At 37.8% G+C, this 18,578-nt stretch overlaps 1 protein-coding gene across 1 annotated transcript in view; it reads left to right on the top strand.

The window, feature by feature from the left end:
- LOC111155275 (B-cell receptor associated protein 29) overlaps positions 1-18,578 on the top strand; it is a 48,142-nt gene that overhangs the window by 14,927 nt on the left and 14,637 nt on the right. The window contains exon 6 of the mRNA XM_022515402.1: positions 848-956. Coding sequence (XP_022371110.1) covers positions 848-956 — 109 coding nt within the window. The remainder of the gene's footprint in view (positions 1-847; positions 957-18,578) is intronic.

The raw sequence follows: 18,578 nt of genomic DNA, 5'->3' as shown, positions 1-18,578 counted from the left end.
AAAAGATGATGATCTACCAACATACAAAACACATTTTAAAAGCCCACACTGGGGGCACCTAGTGGAGCTCGGTCAGTTAAGAATCTGCCTTTGGCTCTGATCATGTTCTCACAGTCCTGGGATTGAGTTCCACATCCAGCTGTCCGCTCAGCATCGAATCTGCTTCTCTCTCTGCCTCTGTGATCCCTCTTCCTCTATGATTGTTTTTGTTCTCTCTAAAATAAATAAAATCTTTAACAACAACCAAAAAAAGCCCACATAGATTTTAGAATATAAAAAACATTGTAAAAGATTAGCTGAATAAGATTAATTTGGGGACTAGTCAATGACTATTCAGAATTAGGTAGAATATTCCAAGCATAGAGATAGCCCTATCATTATACACTTACCCATCCCCACCCTGACTTATATTCCTTTTTTACAGATTGGTCTGCATAAAAATAGTCTGAGTAGACAGCTCTGTAATTGGAACATAATGGTTTACCAATTAATACCATCCTCACAACTGTTTTTTTCCTTAGATTTATATCACACATTTAACGGAGGAGGAGACATTCACATTACTTACCTAAATACTTTTTGAAAACATAATTTTCATTATAGCCCAACCAGAAACTCTAATTTTCATTTCAGAGATTTCAGCCTTACTAAGAAGAAATCTTTTTGTTTGCCAAATATCAAGTTTCTACCAGCAAAAGTACATTGTAGAAAATTATAGAATACTAAAAAGATAAAGAATCAAATAAAGACCAATAATTTTAAATATGTTATTCAGCCTACTTCCTGAAGCAGTATGTGGTTGTTGCAGTCTAAGCTTACTTCTTTCTATAACTCTCTTTTCGGATAGCTCTTGAAAAGCAATGCCAAGGAAGAGGAACACATTTTGGAAGCCGAAAATAAAAAACTAGTAGAAGACCAGGAAAAACTGAAAACCGAATTAAAGAAGACTTCAGATGGTAACTTTGTGTGCATGTGCAGAAGTAGAAAGTGTAGCATGATATTTTATGCGGTTACACATCACTGTTTTCCCTAAAACAAAACTAATGGCTCAATGTTCTTCTGGCTAAAATAACCAAGAATGACCTATTTACAAATTCCTGCTCAAATATGAAGATAAAACATGGTTTGGGCCAAGAGAAACATGCTCTGTTATACAGAAAAACATGTAAGTGTTTCAGATCTGTGTTGTAAATATAGATGTTCCTGCCTTAGCAGAAAAGCTATGTTCCTGAAAAGTTGCTTGTAAATATAGTTTTGGAAAATGAATGACATTTTTCCATCATAGTATATCGCTGCTTTGAAAGAAGCAATCGCAGGGGGACAATTTTGATTACAGGAAAATATATTGCTTATCTCAAACCCTAATATTTCCTACCTGCCAGATATAAGGAATGCATTCCCTGAAAAGAGACTGATTGTGTAAAGTAAGCAACAATCTGGAATTGTTGACAATTTGAATGGCTTATTCTAAAATACATTACAATCAGGACTTGGGAAGGCACCTATTTCTTCTATGTTTGTTTGTTGTTGTTGTTGTTTTTTTCTTAAAAAAAAATAATAGCATTTTCTTCTTTGTCAAAGAAAAAATTCTTACTGCTTATAGCCACATAACACAGAAAAGTAGGTACCCCAAGTTCAGTGTCATCCCAGGAAACTCAAGAGTAAAAATCTGTGGCTTGACCCTTGGACAACATCCTTGCATATAACAGATATTCCTTGATGTTGGCCAGACAGTGGCAGACTTCTCAGCCAGCCAGAGTTAAGGTAATGGATCAATGCATAGACCTTCTCTGATTTCAAATCTCTTCCACCACTTTATGTTGGAAGTAAATTGGAGAATGTTCAGTGACTGAATTAAGGATCTACTTTTAGACTATTTGTAAGTTTATACTCTTTAAAGTAGATCTCAGCTTAATAAAAGTTTTTTATAATATAACTTGCTTTATTGGTTATCTATTTACCATATTTGGATAGAGTTTACTTCATCATGATATATTTGAATTTGGTATGGAAAGCCCAAAGATAAAAGCTGATTCTGTAAAAACAAAACAAAAATCCATAGGATATTTCATATGATATAAAATTCTTTAATCACTTTCTTCTTATTTAAAGTGAAAAAAAAAAAGATTAGAAGCAGTAAGTTAAAAAATAAGTTACTCTTCTAGACAAGATAGTGCATTATGTGGTTGATGTAGTATAGTCCAAAATTCATTGCTGGTTCTGTTGTCTCTTGTGTCATTACAAAAGATTTGGAACATGATCAAGAATTTTTCACACTTATATGAAAATAAATTTAGTAATCACCCATTATATTTTAAACATCTAATGTTTAAGAAGAGAAGCAGTATTCTTTTTTTATCCAGCATAAAATATTGCTGCTAATCTTTTTGAAGATTGCAAGGGACCGTTTCCAAAATACCTTTAATTAGGATAAAAAATTGTTTCAAAATCTTGCTTTCTTTTTTTCATACCTGTCATGGCATGGATTCCTCTTTTAATGTAAGAAGGGTGGTACAAAAATAAAGACAACAACAAGTTGTTTGCCACATTACACCTTCCTTTTCCTTTGCCTTTCAAAAATCCTAACTTTAAGATATTTTGAGCTTTGACTTTATGACTCTGAGATATAACTCTAAACCTAATATTATTTTAGCATAATATAAAGAAACTCAGTATTTCTTTAACAGACAATTGAGATGTTTGGAATAGATGAACTCTTTGATAACATAGACATTGTGTTTATGATCTGATAGCAAGAGATACCAGCCTCTATGTTTAAAGTGTAGACTACAAACCTTCTTTCAGAGTGAATCAGAGTTGAGGTAAAAGCGGATTTTACCTGTTTGAGTATGTCCTGTTAGGTTTTTGCAAGATGTGTAATATTTTATGAACACATTTTATGTACCCAAAATTATTATTTCACATAACAGTATTAGTGACCTTGAGAAGATCAAAGCTCCATTTCTAAAAGAGATATATCTTTAGCTATGTTCTCCTGACATATTCCAGTCAATTTCATTAAGGCAAGGACTAAGAAATTACATAAATTAATAGTGCAAGGGATTCAGATGAATTCAGTAGCACAATGCTTTGTGTTGTATATTACCATTCAAAAATCATCATTGATTTCTCAATATTGAGGATATTAAGACTGACAGTGCTTAAGAAATGTTTCAGAAAGTTCTTTTATATTTGAAAATTGAGTAGAAAAGCAGTGTGATTTCTCTCTTAATGGAGGCAAATAGAATATTTCAGTATGCATTTTCTCATCCTTGGTGTTTGTTTAATCTAAGTGAAACATTTTCTCCGAAGTATACTAGTGAAGATAGAGCATAAATACAAATGTTTATTTAAACTGGTTAACTTCAAATTGGAAAAGCGGTGTTCTGAACCAAGGTATTAAGAACACTTTCTTAGTAGTGCCAAACACTCCATCAGTTTTTAATCACCAGCTCAGATTTGGACCAGAGTTAGTAAATTGTCTGTGCTTCAGTGCAGTAATATGGCCCTGGTGATCCAAAAGAGAGTATGCATGTCCCGGAGCACCTCATTTATAGTCAGGACTAACTTAGTCAGGTGTAAGGATCTGATCTGTCATTTTTAATGATCTGTTTAACAATAACTCTGATACCCCAGTATGTGGAGTAATTGGGAAAGGGCACTGCCATGGAAAATAAGAACTTATCTCTGAAGATTTACGAAGCTCACATAATAATAATAATAAAAGAACTCAGAAGCTCTCATAATAAAAATAGATCTTGTATGAAGTGAAAAATCTTGTGATGTCCGAGGCGATTGACTTCAAAGGAGTCTCCCAGGATAACTCCTGGTTTTTATTCTTCAAAATAAATACTTTCTTGGCATTTATGCTTATAAATAAATACTTTCTCAGTATATATTAACTAGAGGAGACATGTCCCATTCATTTATTGCCTGCATTCATGCAATGGTGAAAGTAGATAATGATTTTAAAAGTGAGGGCACTGGCTGGCTCAGTTGGAAGAGCCTGGGACTCTTGAGCACTGATCATGTTCTCACAGTCCTGGGATTGAGTTCCACATCCAGCTGTCCGCTCGAGCCTGATGTGGAGTATAGAGATTTCTTAAATAAAACAAAACAAAAATGTTTTTATAATAAATATGTTTTAATAAAACAATAATATAATATTTAGTAAAATAATAATATTTAATAAAAATTAACAATTGAAATGATTGAGTTTCAGGGCACCTGCCTGGCTCAGTCAGGGTCATGAGTTCAAGCCCCACATTGGGCATAGAGCTTACTTAAAAAAAAAAAAAGTGATTTTTATGTGGAAATGTCTCCTCCTTATTCCTTTATGAACAGAAATGTATTCATTACATGTTACATTTTAAAAGGAGTTCTCAGAGCTGCCAATCTTACAGTAGAGGTTGAGTAGTACCCTGCCTATTTCTGCTGCATAAAGGGAAAAGAAGAAAACACAAAAAAGTGATTGAGGCAAATTCCTTGATCCTGGCTTTATCTTCCTTCTCTCCTTTCCTCCCTCCCTCCTTCTTTCCTTCCTTCCTCTTTCGTCCCATCAGAAATTTTTTAAGGAACTTTTCAAACAATGTATTTATTGCAAAATCTTTTAATATGGAACACAGAGACATAAGCTTTTTATACAGATTTAAAACTGAGGGATGGAACACCTGGATGGTTCAGTTGGGTGAGCATCCAACTTGTCCTCTCTGCTGGGGTCTTGATCTTGGGGTCATGAGTTCAGGCCCCACATTGAGCTCTGAGCCTACTTTAAAAAAGAAAAGAAAAAGAAAAAGAAATAAGTAAAACTGAGGGCTTTCGAATTTCTTATAAATGAGTTATTTGAGCCATCTAAAAATAAATTATCAAAGTCTAACATAAGTATGTTTTACACCTGAAAATTTTTGTGAGCATGAACTATCTTTAATTTACAGCCATATCAAAGCCATCACCTTATTTTAAAGTTGTTAATATTTAAGCAAAAATGTGTCAGTTTTGTCATATTTTTTGCTTTATTTCCTTTTAATGAGCTTTTATAATTTGAATAAGAAATTCAAATGTTTTCTCCTCTGTTTATATAACTGGAAGTTTCTGCTTCTTTTCCATCTCCTTCCCTTCTCTTAATAACTGAAGTAAAGTCCATATTAAAAAATAATAGTACAGTGTATTTGATGGATGTGACAATAGACAATATGTAATTAATAGTATATTAATTAAGCAAAAAAATCGCTCCAAGCTATTGATAGCAGTTGTCTTTGGTATATACAAAGAATTTATTTTTTTCCTGGAGTTGAAATTATTTTCTGTAATGAATTTCTTTTACATGTACAGTGAAAAGGATAAAAAAACAAACAAACTCTCTTCCAAATATCCAGGTAATCTAAGGCATTCGTTTTTGGGGCTTGAATCATCTAATCGATTGAGTCTATTCCCAACTTTACTTTGAGAGTAGATACTACATATTAGAAGTTGTTTAACCATTGCTAAATGAAATGGATCACCTAGCAAATTCTGAAAATGTACAGAGTTGTTCTAGTCAAGTCACTGAACCTTTTTAGGCTGCAGTTTTCTGTAAAATGAGGGAATAGGCTACTTAACCTTTAATGTCTGTGTGTCTCCAAATAATACAGTTAAGCAAAAGTTACCATCAAGAACTATTTTCACTGTGGCTTTTTGACCCTTAAAATTGTATTTATTTTTCATGAGAGAAAATTTTTCACCGTAAGTTACCTTTCTTCCGAACTGAGTTCAGCAGGTGGTTAATTAAGCCATATTCCTCACAGAAAAATGTTTCATGTAGGCTTAGAGTCATTAGGACAGGGCCTGGCATGTTTTATCGACCCATTAGCTCATAGCTCAAGTGTGTTATATGGAATGGGGTTACAAATCTTAACCCTCTTGGGTGAGACATAACCATTTCTCACTAGGTTATAGTAAGGTTGTTTGTTTAGAACATCTTTTAGAATACTGATATGGAACAATATAACTGCAGGAAAGGAGAAATGATTTAGTAAAGGAATCAACATGCTCTTTTCATTAAAAATATTGGGGAAATAAAAAAGAAGATTAGACCTTTAGATCTTTTCTCTCTGAATATCTTTCCTTACAGAATTATAACACAAAGTAGTCACTGTAATGCTTAAACAGAACCTAATTCTTTTTTTTTTAAGATTTTATTTATTTATTTGACAGACAGAGAGCACAAGTAGGCAGAGAGAGAGGAGGAAGCAGGCTCCCTGCTGAGCAGAGAGCCTGATGTGGGGCTCAATCCCAGGACCCTGGGATCATGACCTGAGCCGAAGGCAGAGGCTTTAACCCACTGAGCCACCCAGGTGCCCCTAACTTTTTTTTTTTTTTTTTTTTTTTTTAACCAGAGTTTTCATATACAGAAATACTGAAAGTTGAAAGTACTACTACAGGGCTTACAGTGAAAAACAGCAATTTCCTGAGACCCTACCCAGAAACAGCTGTGTTAAGCTCATTTGGCTGTTTATTCTGATGTTCACCTCCAGATTTCTAAATGCAATGTTTAGGTAGCTGTTTTTTGATCTTTCAGTATGTGGGATTTTTTCTTTGACTTTCTTACATAGAAGAGAAGAACTTAGCTCTCTTGCCCAGCTCCTCAGACACATTTCCCATTCCGTCATTCCAATATGAGCATATCATAATTTTTCTTACATCACATTATTATGAGTATGTACCTACTATTCATCATTGTCATGAGAATCCCTGTGCCCTTTTCCTGCGCTGATACCCTTTTTCCTGAGTTCCATGTTTTCCATGTTTTATTTACTCTCTCCTTTTGGTAGAACATACCATCCAGTAGCTTACTGAGGAAGAATACATGAAAGGTAAACAACTTGAAGCCATGAATGTCTGGAAATCATTATTTTCTGAAATTAATTGTCATTATTTTAGCCTTACCCTTCTTTGAAAAATGCTTAACCTCAGAAATTCGAAGGCAGCTCCATTATCTTGTTTCTGTTGTTTCCATTGACATAGCCAGTTATTCCAGTCCCAGATTCTTTTTGTACATGACCTGTTTTGTTTTGTTTTGCCTTCTGGAAACTTGTGGAGTCTTCTTTCTGTCCTCAGGGTTATAAAATTTCATCATGAGAGGGATTTTAGGAGGCAGGAAGAACAAACAAGATTAGAGGAATGAGGGAAAGCAAAAATAGAAGACGACTCCAGGTTTCTAATTTGGTTGACTAAGTAGGTAATACTTTTAACCTAGATTAAGACCAAAGGAGATATGGGGTGCCTTCTTTTCTTTGGAGAGAGGGAAAGCAGATAAAATAAGTGTGGTTATAAATATGCTGAGTTTGAGGGGCCATCAGGATATCCTAGTGAAAATGCCCAAAAAACAGTTGGAAATACAAATTCAAAGCTTAAAAGAAAGGTCATCTGGGGGCACCTGGGTGGCTCAGTGGGTTAAAGCCTCTGCCTTCAGCTCGGGTCATGATCTCAGGTCCTGGGATTGAGTCCTGCATCGGGTTCCCTGCTGAGTGGGGAGCCTGCTTCCTCCTCTCTCTCTGCCTGCCTCTCTGCCTACTTGTGATCTCTGTCTGTCAAATAAATAAATAAAATCTTTAAAAAAAAAAATTAAAAAAAAAAAAAAGGTCATCTGAAGCTAGAGTCGAAGCCATCATACATATGGATAACTCTCAGTTAAGTCAAGGAGTTAATGGGAAAAATCAAGGAAGACTGTATTGAGTGAGAAGGGAGTGGTGTGAACACAGAACTCTGGCACATACAAACATTTGAGGCTTAGCCTGAGAAAAATCAGAGGTGCCCCCTGAGAACGAGTCACCTCTGGCCATCTGATTCTGTCATTTAGCTAGTAGGAAAGAGCCTCTGGGTTCCAGGTAGACGCCTCTACCTTGCTGTGTGTCTTAATAATGTGAAGCCTGCTGATGACCAAGAAGGTATTTATAATATGAAATGCTAAATGTAATTACAAGATTTTCTTCTAAAATTTTAAAATATCTTTGAGGAGTACCTGGGTGGCTCAGTCGGTCGAACATCTGAACCTTGGTTTCAGCTTGGGTTATGATCTCAGCGTCATGAGATCAAACCCCGTGTCAGGCTCTACGCTCAGTGGGGAGTCTGCTTAAGGATTCTCGCTCTCCCTCTCCCCCTCCCCCAACACACTGTGAGTGGGAGCACTCTCTCTTTCTCTCTCTCTTTCTCTCAGATAAATAAATCTTAAAAAAAAAAAAGACATTTTTGAAAGGTATTTTGAAATGGCAAGAAGGAACAGAGTGAGAAGCGTGTGGCTAACATGAGTTGGAGCAAGTTAGGATATATGAGGAATCTGAAGCTTGGGAAACAAAGATCACTCAGCCATGCTCTTTCCTCTCTGGACTACCTCACAGATTACTGTAATTTGATCTTTTATTCCAAATTTGAAAACCGATAGTATTTTCCTTCACTTCCTCTTTCCCCTTCTTGTTTCATCTTCTTCTCAATTATTGGCAGGAGATTGCTGTTGAGGTAAATTTTTATTGACCCAACACTTCTGAAGGTTGTATTTAATTTTAAGAAGTCTTCCAGTGATTTTCCTGAAACCAGCTTTGCCCTCTACACTAGATTAATAGCACATTCTGCTTCATAGAAGTCCCCACAACCTTCATGAACCAAATACCTCTCAACAGTTTTTATAGGATCGGTTCCCGAGGTTTGAGATTCTGCGGATGGCCACATTTCCTGCAGGGTTACATATTAAAGAGGTTTTAGCAACATGGAGTCTTTGCTGCATTCCATTTATGAACTTTTCCGTTTCCCTGCCATAGACGATATATGGTGCTGGATAAGAGGAGGGATACCAAGGCACATATACTGTCGTCCCAGTCTTCAAGGATCTCTAGTGAGAACAGTAGATACATTCACTCATAACAGGAATGTGAGGCAAGGGATGGTAACTGAACTGAAGGGAAAGCTCAAAGGGCTGAGGTAGCCCAGAGGAGAAAGAGATGGATTCTTATTGGCAGAGTTGAGGAAGATTTCTTAGGGGAGGTATTTGAGCTTGGTCTCAGAGATGAGAGGGATTTCAGAAGCAGAGATGATTGTGTCTTCCCCTAGCCTTGGCAACGCACACGATCCAAGGATTAAAGGCCATTATGCCTAAGAGAACAGTTTATGGACTGGAGTGGGCGTGATGAGGATGCCAAGCAATCTGAGACAAGATCTGGGGACCATGAGGACCAAGCATACAAGTCTATTGTTTCTTCTAAATTGAGCCCAGAGATGGCAGCAGTTTTTAGGAAGAAAATAGAGAGCCAGAAAGTCTTTCACCAAATAATTTGTAGACAAGAGATTCAGATAGAGAAGAAAGAGTAAATAGCTCTCAAATGTATAAATGTCTTTATTTAAGAATTCCCTTGAACAGTTTGTTGAAGATGCTAAGAGCGTCTGATATTTGGACATGCAGAGTTTAAAGTTACTCATACTTCATTTGAGACCAGCTTTTGTATATTAGCCTCTCTGGGACCTTGGGGAAGGAATTTACTCTAAGCTGTAGCTCTTCATGGGGTCATTGCATATAAAGCACACAGCCCAGTGCTTGATCTGTGTTCAATTTTAATAAAGTGCTAGGCTTTACCATTATTGTTGTTATTTCTATCAGAAAAGCTTCCAGGTTAAACAAGGAATGACTGAAGCATTTTAAAAAGAAAAGTTTATACCTGAGTTTTCAACCTAAAAAATTTTGTCAAAACTAATTTAAAAACTTTTCCTCAAGTTAGGAGATAATTTTTCTGACAGTATCTTGCTTTACAAATCCACGTAATACTGCCTTTTTGGTACACCATAATGAAAAGGCAGTCAGACTTAAGGTAAAATCTTTCCCCAAGCTTCTAAATTGAAAAAGAGAAAAAGACCTTTCAGAGTCTGATCAGTGGTATAACATGCCAGTGTTAGATGTTTGACTTGTTCATTTGCTAATTAAATCTGTGGTTGGTTTACAAAACCGAAGTAAAATAACAGCTCTGTTCTTTTCTGTGGGTGTCTTGGAAAGTTATTAGTTGAGCCCAATGTGTTTTAAATGCCCAGTGTGTCTGGGTGATGGACAGTGAAATGGGTTTGTTTGTGCTTTCGAAGATAGAGCATGAGTTTTTTGCTTTAGAGGCACCTGGCTGACTCAGTTGGTAGAGCACATGACTCTGATCTCAGGGCTGTGAGTTCTAGCCCCACGTTGGGTATAGAGATTACTTAAAAATAAAGTCTTAAAAAAAAAAAAAAGATTTTGCTTTAGAGGTTGCCTGATCACCAGAGTCTCAGATCAGCCTATCCAAAATTAAATTTGTCATCCTCTCCAAATTATCTCTGCTTTGGGTTCCTGAATCAAAAGCTGTCAGCTAGATTGCTAGAAAACTAAAGGAGGGGGGAAAAGTCTCTTCTTTCTAAAATTAAATCTCATTGCAAGCCCCCTGTCTGGATAGCCTTTGTTCTTTCTATAAGGAAAATTGATAGTTAAAATGGGATACTTTTTAGGAGTCTTCTTAAAATTTTCAGAATGATATGGATCTTGTAGTTCTTCTGAGTAAATTTATGATTTAAGAGAAACTGATAACACTTAACAAGTGTTGTTTTAGGACAAGGGCCAGCAAACTATAGGCCAAATCTTGCCTGCTGTCTTGTTTTTACAGATTAAATTTTACTGGAATGAAGCCATGCTTATTCGTTCACATATTTTCTATGACTACAGAGTTGAGTAGACTAGACAGAGTCTGCATGGCACAGAAAAAAATATTTACTCTCCAGCCCTTTATAGAAATAGTCTGGGAACCCATATTTAAGGTCTTTAAATAAAAAAGAGTATCTTTTTCTGTTTAAATGAGGTGATGCTGAAAAAAAAATTGCTTCTGCCATCAATATTGTTATAAAATTTGGTGTGTACCTAATTGCTTGTTGAATATTGATCAGATAATTTAAGAAATTATATATATTTATGTATAGTAAAGCTAGTTCTTTGTTTATAGTCCACACAAATTCACTCCTTCAATTCTCATGATGGGTTGATAATTCTTCTAGATGTCATGTATTTCTTCTGCTTACAGATGACCTTGCTTTTATAAAGTGTACCCTTTCTAAAGCAGTTGGTATAACCTGTACTTAACACGGTGCTTTGCCTAAAATGTACATCCTGATTTTTAAGGGGAAAGCCAGCATATTAATGTAGTTTATAATTATTCTTTGCTAAGTAACAGGTCCAAAATTGTTTTCTTAAGCATTTAAGCAACCTAATTAAGATTAATTGAGGAAGTCTTTATGCATTTATTGATGTTCTTTTCACCAACAGCACACACAGTGGGGAAATTAGGAAACCCATTTATCAAGTTCCCTGGCCCAGAGTACCAGTAAACTTTGAAATATCTACACACCTTAAGATCCATGTCTTTTCTAAAACCCAAAACGATTTTACTCATGAACCTCACCCATGTTCCCAGTAGCCCAGAATGTATGGGCAGGCACTCATATATGCAGAGTAATCATTCATTTTCCCTTTGTTCTGTGCAGGAGAAAAGTAGATCTATATTTGGTTTTATTTATTAATGTTGACTCTGTGATATAATTAGTTGTGCAGCTTTGTTTCCATTCCAGAGATGTCTTAATCCTCCTCCTGCAGAGAATGCAGTCTTGTAAAACACGTCCCCGTTTGGTCTTTGTGCCTTTTTGTTTGGCTTCTTCATATTGCCACCGGCGTAGTTTTTCAGCACCACGGATCTGATGATGCCTCTGCGCTATTTAAAACTCTTCCTTGGTGCCTGTCACCTTTGCAGCTCTCCAGGATGACACACATAATCTTCTGTGATCTGGCCTCCACCATCATCTCCAGCTCTGTCCCCCAGCCTTATCCAATCTAAATGTTATACTCCTACTCCATTAAATATCGGAGTTGGGAGTTCTTCTTACAGTGGTGTTTCCACACTTCTCCCATTTGCCCAGGACTGCAGGTCTCCTTCCTTAATCCTTCACTCTTGTCGTTAGCTTACACTCATTCTTCAGCTCCAACACTGCCGTGTCTAAGAAGACTCCCCAAAACTCCCTTCCGTCTAGACTGAGGAACACCTTGTGGGCCTCCATAGTGCTGTGTGCTTGCTTATGTGCTAGCACGCTCTGTAGAAATTTCTTTTTCATTCATTTGTCTTTCTTTCAAGACCCTAAGTGCTGTGAAGGCCAGGGCCACGTCTAAGTCAACTCTGTGTCCCCAGTATGAGGCTTGTGTCCCAAACACTGACTTTTGTGCCTTCTCTTCCTTCCTTACCCGGTTCCGATTTCATGGTTTATCCTAATCATGTTCTTGCTAAACTACTCATCTCCTTCATCTCCTTACCCCGTCACTCCCCGCTCCCCCTTCCTTCTTTACTCCCTGGCTCTCTCTAGGACCTAGTCCTGATTAATTTTCACATCTTCACCTACTTGGCACCTGCACCCAAACATGTCACCATTGCTGAAGGGACCAACTTTTTGCTTTAAATAAATGGTCACTAAATTCTGTGGGCCATCAACACGCATGACCATTCTGTTGCACTTCTCTAAAATCTCCTTTCCACACTCCAAAACTATCAGATCTCATCACACTGTGAAATTCTAAGTTTACCCTCTTTCATCGGGAACAAAGAATTAATCAGACAACAACTTCATCTTCTCACCACCAAACTACCGTCCTCCAGCCACTGGGCTCATGGGTTCCCAGGGATTAGGTTTCCATCCCTCATCCAGTGCTGTGGATCCCAGTCTCCAGGACTTTGCTTCTGCAGTCACTCCTGCACTTCCTGTCACCCTGCAGACATCCTCTGGGATCTCTGACGCAACAGAACAAAAACAGAAACTTCCCTTCGTCTCCTATTCCTCCAGTTACTGCCTCTGTTTCTCTGTTCTACTTCAGAACCAGATTTCTTTTTTTTTCCTTTAAACCTGTTTTTTTTTAAAGATTTTATTTATTTATTTGACAGAGAGAGATCACAAGTAGGCAGAGAGGCAGGTAGAGAGAGAGGAGGAAGCAGGCTCCCTGCTGAGCAGAGAGCCCAATGTGGGGCGCAATTCCAGGACCCTGGGATCATGACCTGAGCCGAAGGCAGAGGCTTAACCCACTGAGCCACCCAGGCGCCCCTAAACCTTTTTTTTTTTTTCTTAAAGATTTTATTTATTTGTTTGACAGAGATCACAAGTAGGCAGAGAGGCAGGCAGAGAGAGAGGGGGAAGCAGGCTCCCTGCTGAGCAGAGAGCCCGATGCAGGACTCGATCCCAGGACCCTGAGATCATGACCTGAGCCGAAAGCAGAGGTTTTAACGCACTGAGCCACCCAGGTGCCCCTCCTTTTAACTTTTTATTCAGGCATAATTTCAAACTCACAGGAAAGATACATGAATAATATCAAGAAATTCCTCTGCACCCTTCACTCAGTTCCACAGTGATAACACTTTACATTTGCCTTATCTTGTTCTCTCACCCTCTTTGTATTATTCTCTCACTTACTATTTGGATATTTTCCACATGTTGATTTCCTAACTCCCCCACTCCTTTTACATTCGTCAGATGCCATTCTGTGATAAGGAGGAGTCCTCCTTCATCCCCTTGTTATTTATGTGTTTCTTTAATTCTTTCAGTGGGTTAGAATCCATTATGAGCAGTGCGCTTTTTGTTCAGCTTGTCTCAGAATTGGCAGTCGGAGTCTTTCAGGTGGGGTCTCGTATCATTTTGTCATTTCCCCATTCTGTAGACACTTACTTTCTGGTATAATGAGACATTGCAAGCTCACCTTATACTTACCCTTCTCCATCCCTTGAATCAACTTTCTCCAGAGAGCCTTGGTTCCTTTAAGCAGAAAATGGGATTTAGAAAATAGGATCTGGATCCTGGATGTGCCCATTCCTACTGGGGCGTCATTTATTTATAGGCTCTCTCAGCAGACAGCACAGAGGGCAGCTTAAATTCCACCTCTCTAGAGAAACTTCATGACTACCCAGTCTCATAGCCATCCAGTCCCTCAGCCAGCAATCTGTCTGGACTTTTGTGTGACACTTAGTACTTGGCTGGTCTCTGTATTGTGTCTTCCTCCCAGATTAGAAAATGGCTTTTATGAGAATAGAGACCCTAGCGATCTTCTCACTCAGCACTCAGAAAAATGCCTGATGCCGAGTAAGTTTTTGAAGGGATAGATGAGTGGGAACTCCGTTGTCTTGGGACAGCTTCATCTGTGTAACAGCTTCTTTTGTGTGATAAGCAACAGGAACGTCAGCAGTTAGAGACCAGAAGAAAAATCTCCTTCCTCATGTTGTTTTTTTAAGATTGTATTTATTTCTTTTGAGAGAGCGGGCAGGGAGGGGCAGAGGCAGAGGGAGAGACAATCTGAAACAGACTCCATGCTGAGCATGACCCTGAGATCTTATGATCTCATGACCCTGAGATCATGACTGAGCTGAAATCAAGACCTGGATGCTTAACCATCTGAGCCACCCCAGTGCCCCTTTCCTCATATTCTTGATGAAATGGGGAAGATTTGCCATCACTGTTAAGGAGCTTATTTCTCACTGCCCTTCTATGTTTATTGTACATATGACCCTAATACATGATTGCATAACAGCTCTTCTTTTGAACTCTGATTTTAAATATTTAATGTATTAAGCCCATGCTTCTTTATTAGAATATCTGTTTTTCCTTTATGCACCTTCATACTGTTTACTCACTGACTTTTTAAAATAGTACCACTTGGTCCTTGTTTGTTCTTTTAATACATACTGTAATACGGGATTGAAAAACATATCAAGATTTTTTACAAAAGAGAATTTCAACTAATTTTTTCTTTAGTTAGAACAAAGGAATCACGCATATCCTATTTGATAGGTTCTTACTTAGATAGTACTTATAGCCTAATGAATGTTGTATTATCTGATCCTGTATGTGTAGTGTTTTGTTTTATTGTGTTCCCCTTGTGCTTTTTTTAAATAAATTTTATATGTTAAAAAAGGTCAGACTTATGGAAAAACTGCTAAGATAGTACAGAATTTTCCCATGTGCCCCATACTCCATTTCCCTATTATTGATTTTTGCATTAATGTGGTACATTTATACAACTAAATGAGCCAGTTTTCATACATTATTATTGACTAAATTCCCTAGTTTCATTAGATTTCCTTAGTTTTCACCTGATTTTTTTTTTCCTTTCCAGGATCTCATTCAGGATACCACAGTGTACTTGATAGTTATATCTCCCTTAGGCTCAGCTTGGCTAGAATAGCTTCTCAGACTTGCCTTATTTTTGATGACTTTGACAGTTTGGGGAAGTAGTGGTCAGGTATTTTGTAGAATATTTCTCTGTTGGCATTTATCTTGTGTTTAGACTAGGGTTGTAGGATTTGAGAGGAAAGTCACAGAGGTCAAGTGCCACTCTCTTCATGTTACATCAAGAGTACATACCAACACGATATATCACTGTGGGGGTTGGCCTTGACCACCTGTCTTTGGTGGCATTTGTCAGGGTTCTTTACTGTAAAGTTACTTTTTTTATTCCCTCTTTCCATAATGCACTTTTTGGAAGGAAGTCACAGCTAACACTTAAGAAATAGTTACTCTAAGGGGAGCCTAGGGGGCTCAGTTGGTTGAGCGTCTTGACTCTTGGTTTTGGCTCAGGTCGTGACCTTGGGTTTGTGGGATGAAGCCCTGAGTGGAGCTTCATGCTCATCACGAAGTCAGCTTGACATTCTCTCTCTCTCTCTCTGCTCCTCTCCCTGCTTGCATGCACGTGTATTCTCTCTTTCCAGTAAATAAATGAATAAATGGTTCTTTAAAAAAATGGCTACTCCCCTTGAGGGTGGAGTGTCTATATAAATTATTTGGAGCTCTTCTGCAGAGATTTGTCTGTTTACCACTATTTCTTTCTTTCTGTCTTTATGACTCGTGGCTATTCCTCTTAATACTTTGGATTGCAAATTTAACATTTTTATTATGTTTATTGTTTCAGCTCTAGCCATGGAGAGCTCTTTCATTTGGCTGCCATGTCCCTTTGACATATATATCCCCATTATTGTGGATTTGTTTTGTTTTATTTTCATTTTTTGAGTACTCCCTTATCTGACACTACAAGATGCTGAAGGCTTATCTTGCATATATCCAGCCCCATTCCTAGAGCCAGTGTTTTAGTCTTGTTTTTTTTTTTTTCTTAATTGAACTGGATTCTGTAATACTGTTTAGTTTTGTTTTTAAATTTGAATTAGCGTGAGATATTTGTGGGGTTTTTAAAAAGATTTTATTTATTTATTTGACAGAGAGCACAAGTAGGCAGAGAGGCAGGCAGAGAGAGGGAAGCAGGCTCCCTGCTGAGCAGAGAGCCCGATGCGGGCTCCATCCCAGGACCCTGAGATCATGATCAGAGCCCGATGCGGGCTCCATCCCAGGACCCTGAGATCATGATCTGAGCCGAAGGCAGAGGCTTAACTCACTGAGCCACTCAGGCGCCCCTAGCGTGAGATATTTGTAACATGATTATATTTTTATCAAAATATTTTAAAATGGTCTGTTGGCTTTGTGACTCTCCAGCTATCCAGGATATTTTTTTAGCTAAAGTATGGTTGACACACAATATTACATCAGTTTCAAGGGTGCAACACAATGATTTGACAATTGTGTACCTTATGCTATGTCACTGTGAGTGTTGCTATCATCTGTTCATCATACAGTGCTATTACAATGCCAGTGACCTTATTTCCTGTGCTGTACCTTTCATCCCCATTACTTAATCATTCCACTGTTGGAAGGAATGTTTTGTTCTTTGATTAAAGATATAATTGTTTTCAGTTGCAACCAGGATTCCTATCAGGTGAATAGAGTGATACTTCATTGTTTACCTGACATTTATCACAATCTCAGGAAAAGAACTGGTTACACACAAGTGAATTTTTCAAATGCTTAGAGCTTAAACTTTTCATTTACCCATTTTTTTCCTTCCTTCAAGGAACATATTTTAAGTACCTTCTGTGTGCTGAGCACGGTGCTGGGTTCTCAGAACAGAGAGACAAGACACGGTTCTGTTTCTCTAGTGGGGACATAGCTACACTTCAACATGGTGGGCGCTATATTTTAGGTGAGCTCCAGATGACATAGAAACCGACAGTGGAGATCAAGGGCAATTTCTTGACATTTTGCAGGAATAATGTTAATTAGCCAGAGGAAAAGGGAATAAATGAGCCTGGCAGGGAGGTGAAGGTCGATGAGCAAAGGTGTCTTAATGAAATGAGCAGCGGATAACTAAGAGAGTATGGCACTTCTGAAATACAACAAGGAGCTCATTGTGACTGGAGCATAACGTAAGACAGCGGCAGTGGCAGGAGGGGAGCAGAAGGCCTAGGATCCGTCAGGAAGGGCCTCGGGTTGCTATGTTCACATTCCCAGGCACTGCTGAAGGGGTTTTAGGCAGAGGGGCAATCACTCTGACAATACTGTGGGCAGTGAATTAGAATAGCCAGGAAACGAGATGAGGAACCCATTTCAGCAGTCTAAACAAGAGATGAGGGCAGTGGTGACAGAGTAGAGTGGATGGACCGATGGGATAGAAAAGAAGTAGAATCAGCAAAGCTTATCAACAGATGGATATAAGGTTAAAAGAGAGTGGGTGATAATGGAAGTGATGAATGCAACAGAGCTGATTTACATGTAACTGGCAATATAGGCATGTACCAAAAAGCGTAGCCATAATATAATTAAAACTGCAGTTTATGTTCCTTACTGAACCAGAGTTTGTGTGTCTACTTTCCAAGTGTCTCGGAAGCATTGCTGTCGATTAACACACCAGTCATTGATCACTGGCAAAAGAATAGTATGTGTGAGGATTAAGTATTAAATACTCCAATATACCTCACTCTCAAGGTCCCCAAAATAGAACCAAATAAACTGAAAGAAACCAACACTAGATGTATGGAAAATTTTCAAATAAAAAATTATTTCCTCTGTTGCAGTCCTTATACCTATTGTACAACAGCCAACTTTAGCTGTCTTGCTAATGCCTCTAGAATGTTCTCTTCCATTCCCTGGCAGAGCTTAGCTGGTGGTGTCTATTATCTCAAGTAGAAATCATAGTGATACATCTACACAGTGCATTAGTCTCACCAGCTTCTCCCACTGTGCAAACAGCTCCACAAATGTGAGTTTGGCATTTGTAAAACTACAAATATCATTGACCTGTTTACATGTCATTTTACACAAATATTTTACGCAAACATTTTGGTTTACATCTCACTGTAATATCATTTGGGGTTTCTCTATATTAATAAGTGATGTGTATGCCTCAGAAAGTTCCTGTTGACTAGAACATAACCCGGCTTCTAACTGAATCTGGCCAATACTCTCATGAAATATCTCAACATTTCCATAAAGCCACCAGCAAGTGATAGCAACTCATTTTTGCAGATGAGAAAATTGAAATAGTGACTTAGATGTATCACCTCAAGCCTCCTTGTTTAATAATGTCTTTCCTATAAATGCTACTTCCAAAATAAAATGATTCAAGATGAAATAAGCATATGCAAATGTCAGATAACAAGTTTATATAATCCCTTAGTCACGAAGGCAGTTCCAGAAGG

This window comes from Enhydra lutris, unplaced genomic scaffold (genome assembly GCF_002288905.1).
Source record: "Enhydra lutris kenyoni isolate GAN:26980312 unplaced genomic scaffold, ASM228890v2 scaffoldscaffold40, whole genome shotgun sequence".
Classification (NCBI taxonomy): domain Eukaryota; kingdom Metazoa; phylum Chordata; class Mammalia; order Carnivora; family Mustelidae; genus Enhydra; species Enhydra lutris.
This window is presented reverse-complemented; position numbering and strand designations above follow the sequence as displayed.